We start from the raw sequence: 20,729 nt of genomic DNA, 5'->3' as shown, positions 1-20,729 counted from the left end.
CATAACATCCAGACTCAGACAGGATGGAGAAGAGAAAGCAGCGTTCAGGTAAAGTGTCCTTGTCAGAAGTCCAAGCTTTGTCAAAAACAGTCCCCTGGGCTTCTTGCCACCAGGTCTAAAGTAGAAGAAGGAAGGGTACTGGAACTTTTCTACAGACATCAAAGATATAAGGAAATCATGAAGGGAGATGTGAGGTCCTGAACCAAGATAACTCTTTATAACTTGATCATAGTTTTGGATGGATGGCACAGAACGTGACGTCAGGGACTTCCTGATGACCTTCAACTATATTTTCCTAATTATGCATCCATGGAAAGCTTCTCCCCGCCTCCTGTGACCATTTTCCTGTTTTTTCCCCTCCTTTATGATCAGACTCTAAAATAAGCAGATGATGAAAGGAAGCATGGTAAGATCAGAGGAGCAGGCGGGGGCTGGGTTACTTCTCTCCACCTCGGGTCTTTGTAATAAACACACTCACTTGGTCATGAATGTGAAATAATGATGAGATAGAATTGGAATACTTGCTTGTTGAGCTGAACCGTAGCAAATATTTTTGAGACATAAGCCAAAACCTCAAAAAGGACTTCCTTGGCATCTGATAATCGTCAGACATGAAGAATTCCAGAAACAAATCAATAGGGAGAGAAGCTGACAATATTTCCATTTATAAAAGACAATTCCTTGCTTGGACCAGAGTACTTACTACCTATGCCTGTGAAGGCCTAAGACACATGAACAATTAACCTTAAGCTAAGTGAGTGATCTTCAGTGGTACTTCTCAAAGTTTAGGGGTCAACTGAAACACACACTTTTTGTAGATTCAGTATTTAATGAAACTCCATTAGTTAGTTTACACCAGCTATGAAGAAACTCCATTGACTTAATTATACCCGTTACTCCATATCAGATCACTTGTAATTTCTCAATCTCGCGAGGTGACTTTGGTCTATGACTTCTAAGAATGCACAGATGGACCAAGCAGAAGATGAACAAAAATAAGGTGTAAGTGGAAAGTATATTGTAATTTGAAACATCTGAAAGTCAATGAAACTCAAAACACCTCCAGAAATAATTCTGGGTTTTCAAATTATATGTTTGTAACAATGGGGGGGAAAAGACATGCAAAGATAGAAATGCCTTGAGCTGCAAAACTGTTTTAATAATGAGAGATCTTAATTGAACCTCATTCATAGAGCAGGTATTCTAAATACAGGAAAACAGTCTGAGAATGAGGCAGATTCCATATCTAATCATGCCCTTGTCCTTCCACAAAAACTATGTGAAAAAAGACATTTTAAAACTAATTATACGAAGTACAAAAAAATCTAAATTTTGTTTTAGTACTTTCTAAAATATGTATGTCTCCTAAAAGAAGAAAGGAAAACATTTATGGCAGTAAGGAGATTTATACTACAGAAAGGCAAGGAAATTCTTTACTGAAAAGCTCAATATTTTTCTACTGATATATTTAAGAAGAGTTCTTAAGACGTCTCAGAACAGATCCTGCCATTCACAAAACCTAGGTGAATGCCTAATAAGATGGAAAGCCATTTACAGGAAATCACAGTGGCCATAAATCTACCACATTATTATTTATAGTTGTGTTTGTGACGAATACAGCATAACAAGGCAACAAGCCAGTATTTAAGGGCTGAAAGATTTATCCAACCTTAAACATATCAGTCTACGCAGGCCTGGAGTCTGTAATCATTATCACAATTTAATCTGTCTTTGCAAAACAGAACTAAAAAATAGACTGTGTGTCGCTGTGATTAATCATTCGTATTTAAAGCCAATCTGAACTAATAAAAGGTCCAAAAAAGCAGCACCAAGAACATGGTACTGGAAGAGGACGGAATTTGTTTAGAATACCATGTTCTGAAAGTGTCATGCAACCTTCTGTTAAATATTTGGTTCAATCCATTTTGTCATCCTGATTTGTATTCTGGAAGCTCTTAGAAGCTACAGGATTATTTCGTTACAACCACAACATATGTCGGCGAGCACAATCCCAGATCAGTCGCAGCGTTCTCCCTGTGAGCCCCAAGGAGTCATGGCCCTCGAAAATTCCAAAAAGAGTTGTTCATTTCTAGGGCTGAAGTCTCTGCCCGAGAGACACCCGTTGGTGCCACGAGGTGACCTGGGAAAGTTATCAGTGGAAACCATTTGCCAGCCCCCGCCATCCGGGGCAGCGCATACAGCAGAGCTCAGAGGACGGTGTACTCTGAATGAAAGCTGCCTTGCTGGGGACTCATCCAAATAAAGCAAACTGCCAGGCATCCGCTCAGCATTTGGTGTTCATCTTAGGAATACTGCCAGGTACATAAATGTAGCCAGGGAGAACACATGTCTTTAAGAAAATGAAGGAGAAAAAAAAAAAAAAGAAAGAATGGAGAAATGAGAGACAACAGCATAGAACTGAGTGGACCGAGAAGCAGTTAGTAACACTGCCCTCTCTGCCCCCCATGAGCTGCTTTGACTTTGATGTACATAGTTTCCCCTGACCTTGGCAGTATCAAGGAATTTATACAGTTAGCAGTTCTTGCACAATCTCTTGAAAAGAACAGCACAAATGTTCTATCCTTCAATGCCAGGCAGGCCTTGTTACTCCTTTCCACCTATTTTTCTTCCAGTAAATTAATTTACTCGCTTAGGATCTCGTGCTAAAATAAACTACTACTTCTTCTCCTTTTCTCCTCTTTCAACAACAGACCTCAGGGATCAATCGATCTTCCTTTCTTTGTTTCTTTGTTTCTTTCTTTCTTTCTGTGATAAGTTGGGAAGGAAGAGCTACATTAACGGAAAACTTGATCATTCTCATGGGCTATAACTGTATGCAAGGCACTACATGCAAAAAACTTTAAGAATGGCAGCTTTTCCAGCCTTATTATGATGATAAATGAAGTTCTTTTATCGACGTATCTGTTCGCAACGCAGAGCCAGAGGACAAAGTGTTTTTCCCTGAGCTGAAGATAACTTCGGTTATCTTAATTATCTTAATAAATCCCAGATAACCATGGCTTTGTGGATTAAACACGGTTTGGAACAGAAACAATTTGAACAATCATCTTTGTAAATTCTTCAGGGTGCCTAGAAGTCATGTTGAACACTTTCCGCTCCTGACTACATTAAAACTAAAATGCCTGTTTAGGAAGCAACAGACCTAAAAAGCAGACCAAACATTTCTAACAGGTCGACTGCATCCCAAGTGCTGTATATGCACCTAATGTGACCCAGATTCACAATCAGGATGATTCATGGACTGCATCAGCCTCAGCTAGACCTCAAACAGACCAGTGAGATGCTGTGTGTGGACATGAGCCCACATCCAAGTTCATTAAAAAGAAGAAAAAGAAAAAGGACTTTCAGGATTCTGAGAAGGGCGCGTTCCTGTGACCTCTGTGGGATGAGAGGGAAAGCAGACATTTACGTTGCTACTTCTCCACTTGTCATTACTGATACGGGCACGGAGTGGGCTGAACGACGGTACCAACTGGGACTCGAAGCAATTTTTGATGAACCAGGAATGGAATAATACTGGTGTGTTGTTTTAGATTTTAAAACCATGATGCCCAGGGGATGCTGACAATGCTGAAGACATCCTCACCTTCCTATGGGGAAGGAAGTTAAAAGAAGACTAATTTTGTATGCGTTCATCCTAAAAACATGGGTAGAAATCCTTCTACATGTCTTCCTCAGCTGAATGAATGATACACTCATTGGTGATTTTATGTATTCACAGTTTCTGTTACGAGGAGATGTAACATATTCAATAAAAGCAAGAATCTGGGGTCAGCCACCTGGATTCAAATTCTGACTCCAACCCTACTTGCAAGGTGACTGTAGACAAGTTACTTGACCTCTCTGTGCCTCAATGTTCTTAACTGTATAATGGAGATACAGACAGAATATATCTCAAATAAGAGTTAGCTGTTATTATTCTCCCTAATATTATTATTATTTTTCTGGTTTTGTTTTGTTCTGTTTTTGAGAAAGATGGAGAGAGGGGGAGGAGCAGAGGGGGAGAGAGAGAGAGAGAGAGAGAGAGAGAGAGAATCTCAAGCAGACTCCGCACTGAGCTCCAAGCCTGACACGGGACTCGATCTTGAGACCCAGAGATCATGACCTGAGCTGAAATCAAGAGTCAGACCCTTAACTGACTGAGCCACCAAGGTGCCCCTTAGTCAGGATTTAACCAGTGTTCTCAATGGGTAATGATATTCATAAGCAATAGTAATGAACTCTTCAATAGTACCTCCTAGATGCCAGGTTCAGCTCTAAGCGATTTACGAGTTTGAACTCATGCAATCCTTTCAGCTAACTTTGGAGGTAGGCACTATTCCCCAGAGAAAAACGCAGGGGAACAGAAAGATTAAGCTATTTGCTCAAAGGTTAACTAGTAAATGTCTGAGCCTGACTTCACTGAGTGGCCTGTCTTCAGAGTCCAGTCTCTTAACCATATCCCTCACCACTAACCTCCTTCTTGAAAAAAAACCATTTTAAATAAGTCTCCTCACATCATAATTTACATAAATGAGAACTACGGAAAATTTAAGTTCAGTATACTCAAAACACATATCGCATAAAAGGTAACATTTTGGCTGCAACATAAAGCAAAAGACTTTAAAAAACACCACGATTAACTTTCCCTCCAATTAATGGTTTTAGGAAACCTTAGGCAGGACAAATTCTTCCTTGAAATGCATGATGTATAAGGTAAGATTGGCCGGGGCACCTGGGTGGCTCAGTGGGTTAAGCTTCTGCCTTCAGCTCAGGTCATGATCTCAGGGTCCTGGGACTGAGCCCTATATCGAGCTCTCTTCTCAGCAGGGAACCTGCTTCCCCCTCTCTCTCTCTCTGCCTCTCTGCCTACTTGTGATCTCTCTCTCTCTCAAATAAATAAAGGAAATCTTTTTTTAAAAAAAGGTAGTTTATAAAGTGAGCTAGGCCATCACTTGACAGCAAGCTTATGTAGAGTAGAAGCCATAGCAACCTTGTTTCCTGGAGCCCCTGGAAAGCCCTACCAATAATATACCATACCTAGCCTACCCCTGTGGACAGCATCCAGACTGCAGCACTGATCAGGACTCTGGCCCTCCCCCAAGCCCCAGCATAAAACCAATGTCCTGGGGGAAATTAACGACACTCAGGTGCGAAGTCATCCTTCAATACACATTAAAAATTTTTTTTAAATTCAATTAGCCAACACATAGTACATCATTAGTTTTGGATGTAGAGTTCAATAATGCATCAGTTGCATATAACACCCAATGCTCATCACATCACCAAATTATCCTCCCCCAACTCCCCTCCAGCAACCCTCAGTTTGTTTCCTAGTTAAGAGTCTCTCACAGCTTGCCTCCCTCTCTGATGACTTCCCATTCAGATTCCCTCCCTTCCCCTACGATCCTCTGCACTGTTTCTTATATTCCACATATGAGTGAAATCATATGACAATTATCTTTTCCTGATTGACTTATTTCGCCCAGCATAACACCCTCCAGTTCCATCCGTGTTGAGGTAAATAATAAGTACTCATCGTTTCTCTCCAATCCCCACTTTGAAATATTAGGACATCAAAAAAGTTGATGTCGTGAAGGACCAGAAGACTACTTACTTAATCAACTTACAGTGAACTGATCAACTAACAAAATGGAATCTTGACCAATGATTACAAAAATTCTGTCACAGCACCTGTTATCCTGCTTTAGGATCTGAAGCAGAAACATATGGGTAAGTGTCTTTTCCTTAAGACTACTGATTCTTATAAAATAACTTGAGTTAGAAAACCACACACAAATGATGGCTAAAAAATGCACAATAAAAAGTTTGGAAAAAACCAAAACCCTTGGAAAAAATGCCTCTCACCCTTTTACCTCATAGTCTTCATGATCATGTTCTATGTTTTCCGATAGGTTTCAACATATTCCAACAAATGGTTATAATGTTCATCAAATAGCCATAGGACTAAAATCTGGTACAGGAAAATTGTGACTTAGTTATCAGGGAAATGGATATTCATACCACAGTGAGCTACCACTACACTGTCACAAGAATGACTGAAATGAGAAACACTGACAATACCAAGTGTTGGCAAAGACGCAAAACAGTTGAGACTGTTCCCACTGCTTGTGGGAATGCGTACTGGTTCAACCACTCTGAAACACTAGACTGCAGTGTTTGCTTAAGTTAAACATACATAGATGGGCCACCTCGGTGGCTCTGTGGGTTAAGCCTCTGCTTTCCGCTCAGGTCATGATCTCAGTGTCCTGGGATCGAGCCCCACATTGAGCTCTCTGCTCGGCGGGGAGCCTGCTTCCTCCTCTCTCTCTGCCTGCCTCTCTGCCTACTTGTGATCTCTCTCTGTCAAATAAATAAAATCTTGGAAAAAGAAATGCATAGGTAGGACCCAGCATTCCACTCCATTTGTGGAACAGAAACGCATAAAACCATACCAAAAATGCACACCAAAGGTAGGACTATACAATGCAGCATTCCTCTCAATAACCCCAGATGGAAATAACCCAACGTCTAGCAACAGTAGGGGAGATAAACATTAGCAGTGTCTTCACATAATGGAATGCTGTGCAGCAAAAAAGACGCACCAGTTATCTCAACACACAACATACATACACTCAACAATCATAAGGCTGAGTGAAAGAATTCAGGCATAAAATGATTCTGTTTACACAAGACTCTAAAAACAAGCCCATAGAACTTATGGCATGAGAAGAAAAATGACTGAGAAGGGTCACAACGGGGAGCCTAGGGGGCAGAGGGTACGGATTTCTTGATCTGGGTGGTAGTGACGTAGGTGCTTACTTGATGAAATCTCAGATCTCATGAACCACTTATGAGTTGTGCATCTCAGGACATATATGCTACATATCGGTAAGAATGTTTACTTTAAAAGTAAGAAACTAAATTAATTAAAAGAGGCCTGTTTTCAAGCCCAGTTTTATATATATGCCTGTATTAGTCTATTACGGCTGTCATAAAGACACCACAGATTGGGTGGTTTACCCAACAGAAATTTATTTTCTCACAGCTCTGGAGGCTGGAATTTTCTGATCACAGAGCTGGCAGGGTGGGCTTTCTGGCGAGACCTCTCTCCTTGGCTTGCAGATGGCTATCTCCTCACTATGCTCTCACACGGCTATTTAACTGAGCGTGCATATTCTTCGTATCTCTCTCTTACAAGGATACCAGTCCTACAGGGATTAATGGTCCCACTCTTATGAGCTCATTTAACTTTGCTGCCTCCATACATACCCTCCAAGTACAATCAGCACAGGAATCTGGGGATCCTCCAACTTTGTTCATAACAAGTGCTATGATATTCTGTCAGTTATTTATTTTTTAAATTCTCAATTTTTTTTTTAATGAAATCTTCACATTTTCAACCTCTGAAGCTTTCTAAAGTACCCAGTGCTTCCCAAAGAGTCTTAAAAGTCTTTACAAATGATATAGTTGTAAAAAATATAATTCTAATGTTTCAAAGTTGTATGGAAACCATTTTTAATTCAAGGGCAGGAATGTAACCTAACTGCAAGATATTTTTAAATGGATCCTACTTACAGGGACTACTTTTCCAACATCAATTGTACATACGCCCCAGCCACAGACAAGGAAGTAACATACACGGGCATGAGTCACTTGTTTAACAAAACATCTACTTATGATAAAAAGAAAATACTTAAACGATGTTTTTCCAGATTTTTTAATAATCTAACATATGCTTATCACTATTATCCACAACATACTTCTTGAGACACTCTGATGATGCCATTTCTAGTATGTATCTAGCTCTGGCAAAGGTAGCTTCTGCTTATTTTCAAATAGCAATGAAATACAAATGCTGCTTTAAACAAATAGAGATTAAATTATCAAAGGAAAACTATGGTTTTTAGACTCGGCATTCTTGCCAAAGACACTGGTTTTCCTTCTGTGACAGAAAGACGCTAGTACATCAGGGTTCTCAAGCCTGTGTAATCATGACCTCAAATCCATGCCATATGGAACACCTTACTCTGTTGAGATTCAAGGACACAGGCTTTATTTCCAGAAGATGGACCTTTAGGATAGACTTTTTTTTTTTTGGTCTTCTTAAATGCTCACATATGTTTTAGCAATATATATCTAAATGTACAGGAAGTAGTTTAACAGCTCTCATTATTTTTTATTGAAGTTTTTTTTTTTAATTATTCATTTGAGAGAGAGAGAGAGCACCCGAGAGAGAGAGCAGGAGTGGGGGGAAGGGGCAGAGGGAGAAGCAGGCTATCTCCTGATCAGGGCCCCAACCAAAGACAGACGCTTAACCAGCTGAGCCACCCAGGTGCCCCCCTCTTTATTATTTGTAATTGTGTTTCAAGCACAGAATCTCACACCCAGAGAACACAAAGCCAATAGGAAGCTATCATGACAAAAAAGAAATTCCAGGTAACTTACATGCAGGGCGGCAATCACTCCTGAACGAATGAACGTAATGCATTAAGCTCTCAAAACACCATAAAAGGGGAATTCACAGCCAAAGAGACGACTGGAACATGAAGTCCAGCGACTGTCTTGGAAGGACATCGTTACAGAGCTAAACTGGGCCATCACGGGCTCTGTATGATTAATTTCTATTCACAATCTCTTGCCCACTCGAAACATCAGTTTTTCTTTCCACATAATCTCGACAAGCTGCCTCTCATTCTGTGTGGCTGTGCCGCAGCTACTCTGGGTCCTAAGAAGCTTATTCTTTTCTGCTTCGGGTCCTCCAGTGCTGGCCCTGAGATGATGACTCACGGCCGTGGATTCTCACTCCTCTGGTTCAATCTCCTTGTCCCAGAGGCAGAATAAATATGGATGCTTGACATGGAAAAGGCCTTGGGTAACTTTCCTTTAACTGACTCCCTGAAGCTATTTCTCAAGATCCTTCATTCATTCTCAGGACCATGACGCCCCAGTTCTGCCCACCATGACATCAGGCCAACGCACACACCTTTGGCTCCTCTGCTACCCTTCCTGGCTCCTTCTGACACCAGTAAAACATAGCTCCAGGGCTGGGCCATGCTTGGCTCCACCTTTTCTCTTTCTGAATGTTTCTTAGCAAAAGAGCTCCATTCTTTCTTAACCAACTCTCTTTCTAATTTCCTGTCACTGAAGCAATTCTTCATTGGCACGGACCTGAACCAAGATTTTTCCAGTTGCGTGTCAGTTACTCAGACATGCCTTTGGCATTCCTGACATTGCAAGGTGGGAACAGGCGAGACCCAGGAGGGCCCATCCTTGGTCTTTGTCAGGACAGGGGAAGAAAGGGGCAACCAGCCAAGAGCAGAATGGCTGCTGGTGCAGCAGGTATAGACATTTAAGCTACTAACTAACTGTGGGGGAGAGTTGTGGGAGCAGGGAACGCCAGAAGCAATGGGGAGAGTTGGCAACCAAAAGAATGGAGCAGTTTTTCTGGTGGACCTCCAGGGTCTGGGGAGCAAGCTGTCACCGACAAATTACTCCTGAGCACAAGAGCCAAAAACTGGGGGAACTTGGGCCGTGGAATCAGGTTCTGTCTAGCGCTGTCCTGTGCAATTCCTTCCCCACCGAGAAATGTTCGATGAAGATACACACCTACACCTGAAGAAACTTAAGTCTAGAGCACAACCTATTGTCCTCAGTCATCGGGCTGCCTGTGCTCTTGCTCTGGGGGTTCCGGTCCCTTCTGTTAGCACATACAAATGTTCCTATGCGGAAAGCGCTCATGCTGACTTTTTGGGGGACGGCTGGAAACTGCTGCCCAGGACTACACTGCCTGGTACCTGGCATAAAGGCTACGTCTCCAAAGGCAGTTTAAATTATTCCTCAAAGATAATACACGCTTTATTTAACCTTAGTAGCTTCAAACATTCCAAGACGAAACACGATTTCCTCTTTGACAGCCTGAACTCTGAGAGGGAAAAAGAAAAAGCGAGAGGAACACCAGTATTTCGATTTCATAGCTGGCCACACAGATACCCACTGAGATGCCCTGTTCCGCAGCCGAAGAAAACCTCCAAATCTGTAATCATTTCTGCTGGAGTTCCCTTATTTTGTTAAGAAGAAGTCCTTCTTCCTGGCAAGACCAACTTGCCAGGAAAGGTTGTAATTATTGCACAGTCTCACTTAAAATTTAAATATTTTAATTATCACATGAAACGGCACAATTTTCACTTCAACTAGAAGTATAACACCATATAAGTCTTAAGGATAATGGTATAAAATCACCTTCAAAACAAAACAAAACAAAACCAACAAAATTCATTTGAATATACTTCTCCAGAACAGAAATTTTAAAAGCTCTCTTACCTGACGAACAAAACTATTTGAGGTAGTGTCAGAGGAAGTGCTCCCATCGGATCCTTTAAATCTGTTTTTCCTTCTAGCTCCTTTCCCATATGACTGCAAAAAAAAAAGAAAAAAAAAAAGGCAAATGAGAAATCTAGGCCTACTGCTAGGAAGAAGTCAAAAACCAAAACAAATTATAAATTGCCATCAGATGGGCATTGTTTGAAAATTATTATTGCTGGAATCACAAGTACTTATTTCAAGAACAGTGAGTTAATAGGGAGAAGAGGTTTCTAGACAAAGCATTTAATAATTCTTGAATTAAAACAAATTATGTTATCTGTTCGCATATGGGGCGTCAAGAGGCAAAGCCACCAAAGAGAAAACATTTAAAAGCAAGGATTTCAGGGCAGGAGAGCACAGAGCTGCAGCTGTAAGGAGAGAGAAAAGATCATGAGTCCAAGCCTCTTGGACAGCATGAAGGCAACAGTCTTGCCTGCCCTGAGATGCCATTTCCAGTGCCACTGGGCCTCCATTTTTGCTTTTTTTCATGTTTTAATTTGTAATCCCACAGCTACTTGTAGAACTATATGGTAGCCGAAGAACACTGTATAATATGAATTCTGATTACCTTGAAATACACACACACACACACATACACAACACACACACGCGTCTACATGGAACATGAATGAAAACATGGTACCAATTCCTCCCCTGACCGAATGGATCTAGAAACGGCTTCAGAAGTGGTGAAAGGCTTCTTCTGTAAGTGGTCATGAACTGGATGACATTGAAATGCCTTATAAAAATGTCGGGCCCATTGTGGCAATGTTTGCATGTGATAGGAAAATCAAAATCACTTCGTGATTTTACTGAGAATGCGAGAAAAATAAATTTCATAGAATAAAATTTTATAGAATAATTAGATAAATAGGTAATTTTTTAGGAAAATAGCAATAAGAAGACAAGCATTTAAGAACAGGAGGTTAAGAGCAAGACCGTTTGCTTCCATACCAGGATAGAGCCAAGCATGAACCTATGCGAATGAACTTACTTTTTCTATTATTATTTATCTACACTCAGAGCTCTAAGAACAAACAATGCATCAATCTCTGTTTAATGGCAAGCATAGGTAAAGTTGTTGCAAATACTGGCCATTAACATATAATTGAATAATAGCTCAAAACTGTGCCTTTAGGTGCAAAGCAAATAGGCTGGACTCCTGCCATTGCAGACTGTGAGCGAATGTCTTAACTGCTCCCAACACCAGTCTTCTCATCCTTCAAAAGGCATACTGCTACTTACTTCACAGGTTTAGGAATTAAACGAAATAACAGATTCATAGCATTTAGTGTAAGACCTAGTAAATGATAAGGGCTCAGAATGATATTTTTAAAAGTAATATCCACGTACAGATTGGAAGAGTCGGGTAAAGCTGGGGTGAAGGACGTAACATGCTAAGAATGCTTAGGTTCAAAGAGACTTCATGAGATTATCAGCATTTACAAAAGTTAACTTTTTTTTAAATTGCCGAGTAAATTGCAGAGTCCAGGTTTTGAAAATACTACTTTGTTCTATTTGATACACACAGATGGTTTTCATTAAAAAAAAGAAATATCTTATAAACTACGGTATACGTAGTACTTAGGCAAACTAAGATCTATTACGAACATTTGTGTTATGAGTAACTTAGATGACTTTGCAATCAGTGAGAGGGTAGTACAATCTTAAAGCAAAAATTTTTCTTAACCACGTTTGTTCTCTTTCAAGTATCTACGGGATTTATATAATACAAATGTGTTTCCATGGCATTTAATTAACTCTCAAGTTCATAAAAGGAAAGACAACCTAGGCTGGGCTTTCACAGTGTATCATACAAGGTTCTTCTCACTTAGCAGCTTATTCTTTATACTTATGTAAACACTATTCAGTAAACTGTTGAAAAATAACATTCTTTCAAGAGTGTTCTTCCTTTTCCAATTATTATATAAAGGTTTTGGACAGAAGTGTCTTCCAAAGCCTACAAACACAAAAATAAAGCACGAAAAGTTCTTTAAAATTAAAAATATTTTTATATTATTGAACATGGGAAAAGACTAATTACCTTTGAAAGCAATTTTTTAAGGCCTAACATGTTTCTTATGGGGGGGGAGGGGCAAACCTGTGTTAAACACGCTGTTTTCCTTTCTTTTTTTAAAACACATTGTTTTTCTTCATGAGAGGCATAGATTATCTTTAAGAACGAAGATAAAATATAATCTTACTCCATCGTGATGTGTCTTTCCAATACCATTTTGAAATGGGTGGAAAGAGAATATGAAATTCTATCACTGTCTTTTGCTTCAGATTTTTCATGATAAATATATTTTATTACTCTGCTGCTTTGGTGTGTAAGCTTTTTCGTGGCTGTTCACAAATGCACAACAGGCACTGTGAAAACCACACAAAATTTCAGACATTCAGTCCTACAGGAGACAATTTTCTGCAAGAAATTAGACACATTTAAAAAGTGTTTCATTTTAAATGTATGTTCATTTTTCTAAGCCCCTAGGAATACTATTCATAAGTATTACTTTGGATACACTTAGCTACCTAGTCAATATATACCCACGTATATATGTTGGATTATCAGAGTTTTCAACTGTACTAACACACAGTTTGCACACACACAGGCACACAACTATGGCTGAATCCCGTGTAAACTTGTGATAACTTTGAAAAAACTGTATTGTCCTTTAATCACTTAAATTTATGGGGAATTCTTTATTTAAAGTATTAACTTGTTCATGTCTTAATAGTGTCATAGCAAATCCTTATTAATTATGTATTACATATATTAAAAGCTAAAATAGATACGCTTAATGATACCTCTTTTCTGTTCTCTTATGAATTTGAGCAGTTATTTCTCTTCCATAGTTTCCTTGTTAATCTTTATTGTTTTTTATAACAATATCCAAGATCAAGGGAAAAAAATTAAAGCAACTTTTGGAAAGCTAATACAGTCCATTTCAATGTATTTTTTAAAAATGTTAGTGAAAATTTATACTACCATTATAAAACAAAGTTCCCTTTGATCCAATGCATATTTAAAATTAAGTCCATCTTGCTAGAATTACTTTTATTTAGTTACTTTAAATCCTTGAAAACGAGGACTAGAGTGTTTCATCTGCAGGAATTTATAAAAAAAAAAAAAAAAGGAAAGAAAGAAAGAAAGAAAAAGTAAAGGCCAAATCTCAAAATGGAGAGAGACAGGAAAGATTAATTATTCAAATATTTACTTGACTCAATTTGGAAAAGAAGTATAGTTTTCTTAGTTCAGGGGCTGCTTCAAATGTAGCCTCTTTTAGGACCAATTGTTTTTCCAAAAATTTTTTTTTTTTTAGCAACACTAAATATATAAACACCCAATACGTGAAATGGTTCACAATCAGAGTCGCCCAGATTTCAGGAAGTAAAAGGCAGAAGAGAAAGGGAGTTTGGGTTTGGCCGTAGCGTAAAGTACATCCCATAATACTCTCCCTGACACATGCAGAACCCCTAAGTCCTTCTGGGAGCACAGTCTGAAAAGCCACTAATTTCTATTCATTTCCTATTAGTTACACGAAACCTCATGAAAACAAATTATGTCACCATAGCAGAAAGGAGAAAAAGAAAACCGTAAACCGAAATTCTTTTACTTCTCCTACAACATCAACCAAGCTACATCAGATTTCAGAAACAACAACAAAAATTTAAGAAATTTCCACAAATATATAAATGACTTATTAAAATGATAATTCCTCAGGATGGTAAGTATCAGCTTCATGTAAATGAATGTCCTCCTTGTTACCAAATAATTTTTGAAACTGGAGTGTAGTTTTCAAATCAGCAAATAAATGTTTATATTTCACAGGTAATTGAAATCTAATTTCTGTCTAGTTGAAATGGACCATAGTAGTTAATTTTGGAAGTTGCCAGTCAGTTGGAGATTTGAGCCCACCCATGCACACAAAGTTGGTTTGGCAGACCCTGGGGACAGCTTGAAGTATGACGCTGCTTCTGTGGATGATAGATAAGGTGACGGTCTCTTCCCTACATATTGCTCCCCATAAGCATAATGCTGATACCTGAAATTAGTTTGCATCCCTCTCGATTAGCATTCATTGATATTTATCCCTTTGAGTTGGGGACAAACGCAGCCAGAATGATCCAGAGAGAAATCAGACATTCATTCTCCTCATTTACTGACAGTTCAGTCTGAACGGGATTGTCAAGATCCTTTACTTGGAGTGAAGTAATTGAGATTACCTCTCTAGAAGAGGGGAGGTAGGACATCAGTTCTTGTCAATATGGATCAGTTTGCACAAAAGCAAAAAGGAAGCAAGAGGCAGCATAAAAAGATCTTTTGCGGGGTCTGGAGGTAGAGAAGGAAGGAGGGACAAGGCTGGGAAACAATGTCTAGTGGGAGGGCAGGAGAACTTCGCCCTCTTCATAAGCTGCCTCTAGGCAGGCCTAGAAAGAACTCTGAGACAGACTTTGTTACTTGTGGTGGTGGCATAACTAATTGTAACTCCTTGTCACTGTGAAATTAAACAGTGCCACCGCCCCCTACGGGGTTAACACATTTTGCTCAGCTTTTCTTGAAAGGACCAAGGCTTCATAAGTGTGTTAATTCAATGGAATTAAATCCAGCAACAGGTAGACTAAGCCTTTCCGCTCCAGGAAAGACAAAAAGAAAAGAGCCATGAGATCTACCAGACCAACCGAACCCCACATCACTCAATCAGTTATTATATTTCACGTTCTTAAAACACACTCAGAAATTCTGACTGGCATGTTTTAAAATTTCTCCCATGCAACACCAGAACAAAAATACCATTCAAGAGGAAAGCCATGGGGGTCAGCAACGAACGTTCCAGGAAAACACAAAACACAAGACCCACGATCATTATGTTGGCAGACTGCGGAAGACCGAGCTGTACTTCGGCTGTCCAAGTGTTTCTGGAAAACCATACCCACACGGCTCAAGAGCCACAGGAGGACCGCTGCTGCTCTCTTTAGATAAAGCTCCTTGCTGCAGTGATTCAAGATGTTGCCATTACCAGGCTGTGTTACTACGACATGCTTGAAAAGCATCTGGCAAACTCAGCCAGGGTGGAACCAGCTGGGTTCTGTTGCTAGGAGCAAAGCAAACAGGACCTCTGGTTACTGTCTGTTCATTTTCAGGTGTGCCTAGCGGTGCTGCTCACAACCTCTTTCAGGCCTAACGTGCTGGGATACTGCTTTGTTTCTTCTCCGTCTCCTCCGGTGTCTCCATCCTACTCTCAACCCCTCCCACCGGCTTCCCGTCCACACCGCCTCCCTACACCATCAATTCCACTCCCCAGAGAATTACCAGTGCCGTATTTTAGACTACCGCTGTCCAGCAGAAATGTAAGCCAAGCCACATGTCATTGAAATTTTCTAGTAGCCATACGAAACTGGGAAGCAGCAACAAGTGAAACTAATTGCAGTGATACAACTTATTGAAACCAATATACCCAAAACGTTATCACAGCCACCTGTCGCCAGTGTAAGAAAGATTAATGTGTATTCTTTATTTCATACCGAGTCCCTGAAATCTGGTGTGTATTTTATATGTACGGCACATCTCAGTTAGAGCTACGTGTGGCTAGTGGCTCCAGGAGTGGACAAAGCAGATTTGGAGCTTTGGAGGGAGAATACGTAATTAGCGCCATGACTTTGGAAGTAGACCATGTCCAAGTTTGCACTGAAGCTGTTCAGCAGGCCCCCTAAAAAGCGATGCAATCTGCTTGAATCAGAACTTACCAGGATTTGTAGTTAGGGTTGCCAACTCGGCTCTCACGTAAGAAATAATAGTCGTGTTGTTTATGGCAGTGTGCTGGAGGGAAAGGGTTGGAATGTAGGAGGGTGCCCCATCCGTAGGCAGAATTAATTAACGTAAAAAAGGAAAAATGGGCAGTCTGGGAATCTACATCTTTTGCTTTGTTCAAACAGAACTTGGAATAAAATCCAGAGGTAAGACAGAAAGCGTTCTTTAAAGCAAAGATTGCTTAGAGACACCATTTGCAAGTGAAAATTCCATTTCTAAGTATCAGTATCAGCAAAAGGGGCTGCTCCTGAGCTGGACCCCTCCCCCGCCTTTTCTGGGGGCTTTACTGCTGTCCTGTCCTGCCCAGAGAGATGGACTAGAGACTTTGCCAAGTTCTCACAGCCCTTTGATGCCATGATTTATTAGATATAAAATAAACATGGCCATGTTTCCCCTCACATAATCGAGGTAATAGAAACACAATTCAAAGAAAACTGCTTTCATTTTTGGAAGGTAGAAAAAGCAAAGAGATAGATGGGGATGTAGTTGAATATTTATACCTCTAACCTGCATATAATAGCCTTTCCTCCCCTTTTCCTGTCTCTCGTGTATTTCTACACTTACTTCCTTAGTCCTGCACATTGAGTCTTTTGAAATGTCCCATGCATGGGTCTGTCATCTCCATTTTCTTTCCTGTCCCTCAGATTATCCAAACTGTTTCACCAATCTCCTGTCTGGTAGCTCCACTTCTGGACAACTCTAAAATACCTTCCAGAATATTCCCAGGTAAATCTTCTGAATGAGCGGTTATGCAACTCCTTGGCTGAACCCCTTCCGCGGTTCTCCATCATTCCTTACACCGCTGGTTCCAACGCTTCCAAGATGTGGCCTCAAACTGCCTTGTGAGTCTTACGTCTAACTATGCCGGCTCTGTACCATTCCGTACTCTCTTCAAGCTACACATGAAAATATGTGATAAGACTTATAACTTCTGTGACTTTACTTCCTGTATGTGTCCCACCATCTCTCTGACAATCTCTGGTCAAATCTCACCCATCCTTGGACTCTCTTCTCAAAAGCCACCTCTTCTATGAAGCCCTTAAGGATTACTCCGCATAGAATTTCTGTGATCCTTCCTCCTTGGAAAGCAAGATTCAGTACTTCTTTTACAGTCCTCTACCAGACAATTGTCATACAGGCGTCACACTGGCAGCTACTAGAATATCCGTTCTCTGAAGACAGCAGTGGCGTCTCCTCACATCTGAATCATTTCCACCTTGCAGTTAACAACAAATACTTGTTGACTTACATTTAACGACGTAAATCACTGAGTGAATTTAGTATTTCTTATCTAAATGCAGTCATGCTTTCGGTCAGCCTCAACTTTGATCTCCAGAAATCCAAGACCTCTTTTTATCACAAGAATAAACTTAAAAAAAGAAAAGAAAAGAAAAGAAAAGAAAAATCCCTGAAGGGAGTTCAAAGAAAAAAAAGGGGGGGGTGTCTAAGAGAGTCCTTTCTTTTATCAAAATTCAAGACCTTCACCCTGGAATAACAGAGTTCTCTGAGTACATTTCTCACTCTCATCTAACCTGATTAAGTGTCTAGATAAAATCAGGAGCCTAGAACAAATGTGACATGTGTTGGTAAGAATTCAGGTCCCCTGGCAGAAACTAGATGGAAATGTAGGTGATTAGTTACAGGTCCCCCCTCTGGTTCAGCAGCGGAACAGCCCAAGGCCGACTAAAAAGCTAGCTGTCCTACCCTTATGAAAGAAATGGGTTTCTCATTACAAGACTTCTTGGTTTCTACATTTTCCTCCATCTCAAATCAAAGTGAATTATGTGTTTTAAGTTAGCAAGGTTATTTCCCCAATGGTTAAAGAAAGTTCACTAAAGCTCCACATTTATAAGGTTTTTGTAAATATAGGTATATGTCACCATCACATTTACACATCTAGCAAACGTAGGCTTGAAATCAGCAAGCCCATATCGCTAAGCAAAGAGTTATTTCCCCAAAATAAGGCTTGAAATAGAACCCTAACCTCTTCCCGGCACTCGACAAGCGGCCCCACAGCTAGGAGTCTTCAGTCATTTCCCTGCTAGGATAAAAGTTGAGAGACTCCTCACCGCCGAGACCTGGAGGTGTCTGTAATCCAAACTGTACCTGCCAAAGCCTTACGTAAAAGCCACCACCTTATCATTGCCCAACGCCTACAACTGACATCTCCGATTTCACAACTGAGCTGCAAACCGGAATTTTTCCAGAAACCGCTCATCCTCATCGGAGAGGAAGGTGGTCCTGAAGCTCCCTGGAAGGGCCAGCATTTCAGGGGAAATGGAAAAATAAAAACTTTTCGCGTCCCCAACTGGCTTTAAGAGAAAGAAACGAGGAGGGGCGCGGGGAAACGGTGGCCAGCGGCGCGAGGGGAGCTGAGCTGTCAAGGAGGCAGAACTAGCCAGGTGCGGGGGGTGGGGGTGGGGCAGGGCTGCGCCCGGAGACCCGGCCCGAAGCCCCCTCCCCCCCCCCAACGTCCCCCTGCCCCCACCCCCACCCCCTGCCTCGCCCCTTCCCACCGCAGCTCCGAGCTCGCCCGGAAGGGTCGGCGTCGGAGCCCGAGCCAGAGCCGCGGGGAGCCGAGCCCCTCCCGCCCACCCGGACTCACGATCTTGAGCAGGTCCAGTCCGCTCGCCTGGTTCATGTCTCTCCATGTGCCTCTCCCGGGAAGGGGCGAGGAGGGCTGACCGAGCAGCCCCGGGGGCAGCAGCCTCTGAAGACCCGGAGGTCTCCCCCGCCCCTTCCCACTCGCTTTTCGGAAGCCGAGAAAAATGGAAGCCGCGGAAGAGCCAGGGGGGACAGGCGAGAAGGGGCAGGGTCCCCAGCGCCAGGAGAGGAGAAGCGGGTGGCAAAGGGCGAAGGGAGAGGGGGTGGCGGAGGCGACCCGGGCGGCAGGGAGCGGCCAGGCGGGGGATCCTAGCGGAGGAGGCGGCGGGAGAGCGGGCGGTCGGCGCCCCGGCGGCTCACAAAGAAAGGAGAAGGCGCGGCGCTCTCGCTACCTGTGCGGCCGCTCCGAGCGCCCCCGCGGGAGCCGCGTTCTCCAGCAGTTCCATCGGGATCTCCTGCGCCACCGCCGCCGCCGCTGTGGGAGGCGACTTGGACATGTCGCTTTGGACCATTGGCGAAAAGTCGGCTGGCAGCGAGCAGTCAGCCCCTCGCGGCGGGTCTCCTCCTCCCCTCCCCCGCCCCCCGCCGCCCGCTGCCCGCTCCGGGGGCTGCCCGGGGCTCGGCGCCGCGCTCGCCGCTCTCAGGGCGCGGGACGGGGCCGGGCCATTTTGAAAAGCGAGACGCGGGGCGGCGGCGGCGGGGCGGGCTCGCGGCCGGGCGGCCGGGCAGGGCGAGCGCCGAGCGGCGGCGACGACACGGGGACGGGAGCCGCGGGCGCCGGGAAGGTCCTCGCCGGGAGGGAGGGAGGGCGCTCGGGGAGCGCGAGCCCAGGGGGAGGCGCGTCGGAAAGCGAGAGTGACAAGGCAGCCGAGCGCCGAAAAGTTCCCCGCGGGAGGCGCGGGCCGCGTGGGCTCCGGCCCAGCCGCTGCGCGTCTCCGTGGCACGCGCGCTGGAAAGTTTTCAAAGCCACGAAAGCGAGGCCTTGCGCCCGGGAGCTTCCTCGCTCGGGCTGCCGGGCTCGGCTCCCCCGGCTCCCCCGGCTCCGCAGCCACCTCGCGGGCAGCCTGGCAGCCCGCGGGCGGGAGAGGGGCGGGAGCGGCGGAGAGCGCCCGGGCTCCACTCCTGAACTGGACTCCTGGGGTCCGCGGAGGCCTCTGGCGGCCCCGGGGCGCGGGCGTCTGCCGGGGCAGCCCGTGAGCCCGGGAAGGCACTTGACGGTGGCAGTGACGGGGGCGGGGGGTGGGGGGTGGGTAGAAAAGTCGCGGGGCTGAGGACCCGAGCATGGGCAGCTGGCCTCCTCCGCTAGGTCCCAAAGCACCACTTCCCAGCCCCAGCCCGAAGTTCTTCCTTCCTGACTCCTGTCTCCTCCTGTCTTCCTCCTGACTCCTGGCCAAACAGCGCTGCTTTTGGAGTGCGCTTTTTCTGCAAAGTGGAGAAGTCTTCCTGGCACGTTTTGGGCAGAATAAGCACTATTTTACTATCCCGAATTCTTGGTCATGAGAGTAGTGGACATGAGCATGAACATTGCACTTAAACAGCAAAAGACTCACTTTTCTACTGGAGCGTGCCTCTTCTTGCAACAAAGGTTACTGCAGCGAAACTCAGGAGAACCAACCGTCTAGGCATCAGTGTGATCTCTGTCTGTCAAATAAATAAATAAAATCTAAAAAAAAAAAAAAATACGTCTAGGGTTTGGCGTGATGAAATATACATACAGAAATGCAGTCCACGAGGCTCCAACTGCCTTTTATATGAAATGACTGTGGAACGCAGTACTTGTTCATCTCAAAGATCAACAGCTGAAACCCATCTCCATCATAAGCTAATTTTAGTAAGGCTGAAAGAATAGGTTTTGGTAAGGTTAAAACTTTAGGCATATCTATAGGGCACCTGGGTGGCTCAGTGGGTTAAAGCCCCTGCCTTCGGCTCAGGTCATGATCCCAGATCC

At 43.1% G+C, this 20,729-nt stretch overlaps 1 protein-coding gene across 6 annotated transcripts in view; it reads right to left on the bottom strand.

The window, feature by feature from the left end:
* Positions 1-19,977, bottom strand: part of CACNB2 (calcium voltage-gated channel auxiliary subunit beta 2) — a 385,488-nt gene extending 365,511 nt beyond the window's left edge. For 3 of the 6 annotated variants that reach the window (XM_082742043.1, XM_082742051.1, XM_082742050.1), the window contains exons 1-2: positions 19,174-19,977; positions 10,324-10,416 (exon numbers count right to left, since the gene is read on the bottom strand). In XM_082742043.1, the coding sequence (XP_082598169.1) occupies positions 10,324-10,416; positions 19,174-19,293 (213 nt within the window). In that variant the 5' untranslated portion in view covers positions 19,294-19,977. Of the gene's footprint in view, positions 1-10,323; positions 10,417-18,782 lie in introns of all 6 variants that reach the window. The other 3 variants (XM_082742054.1, XM_082742046.1, XM_082742056.1) reach the window with 1 other exon arrangement.
* Between the last annotated feature and the right edge of the window lie 752 nt (positions 19,978-20,729).

Source organism: Mustela nivalis (genome assembly GCF_964662115.1).
Source record: "Mustela nivalis genome assembly, chromosome: 7".
NCBI classification, from domain to species: Eukaryota; Metazoa; Chordata; class Mammalia; order Carnivora; family Mustelidae; genus Mustela; species Mustela nivalis.
Note: the sequence above shows the minus strand (reverse complement) of the source record. Positions and strands in the feature narration are given on the sequence as shown.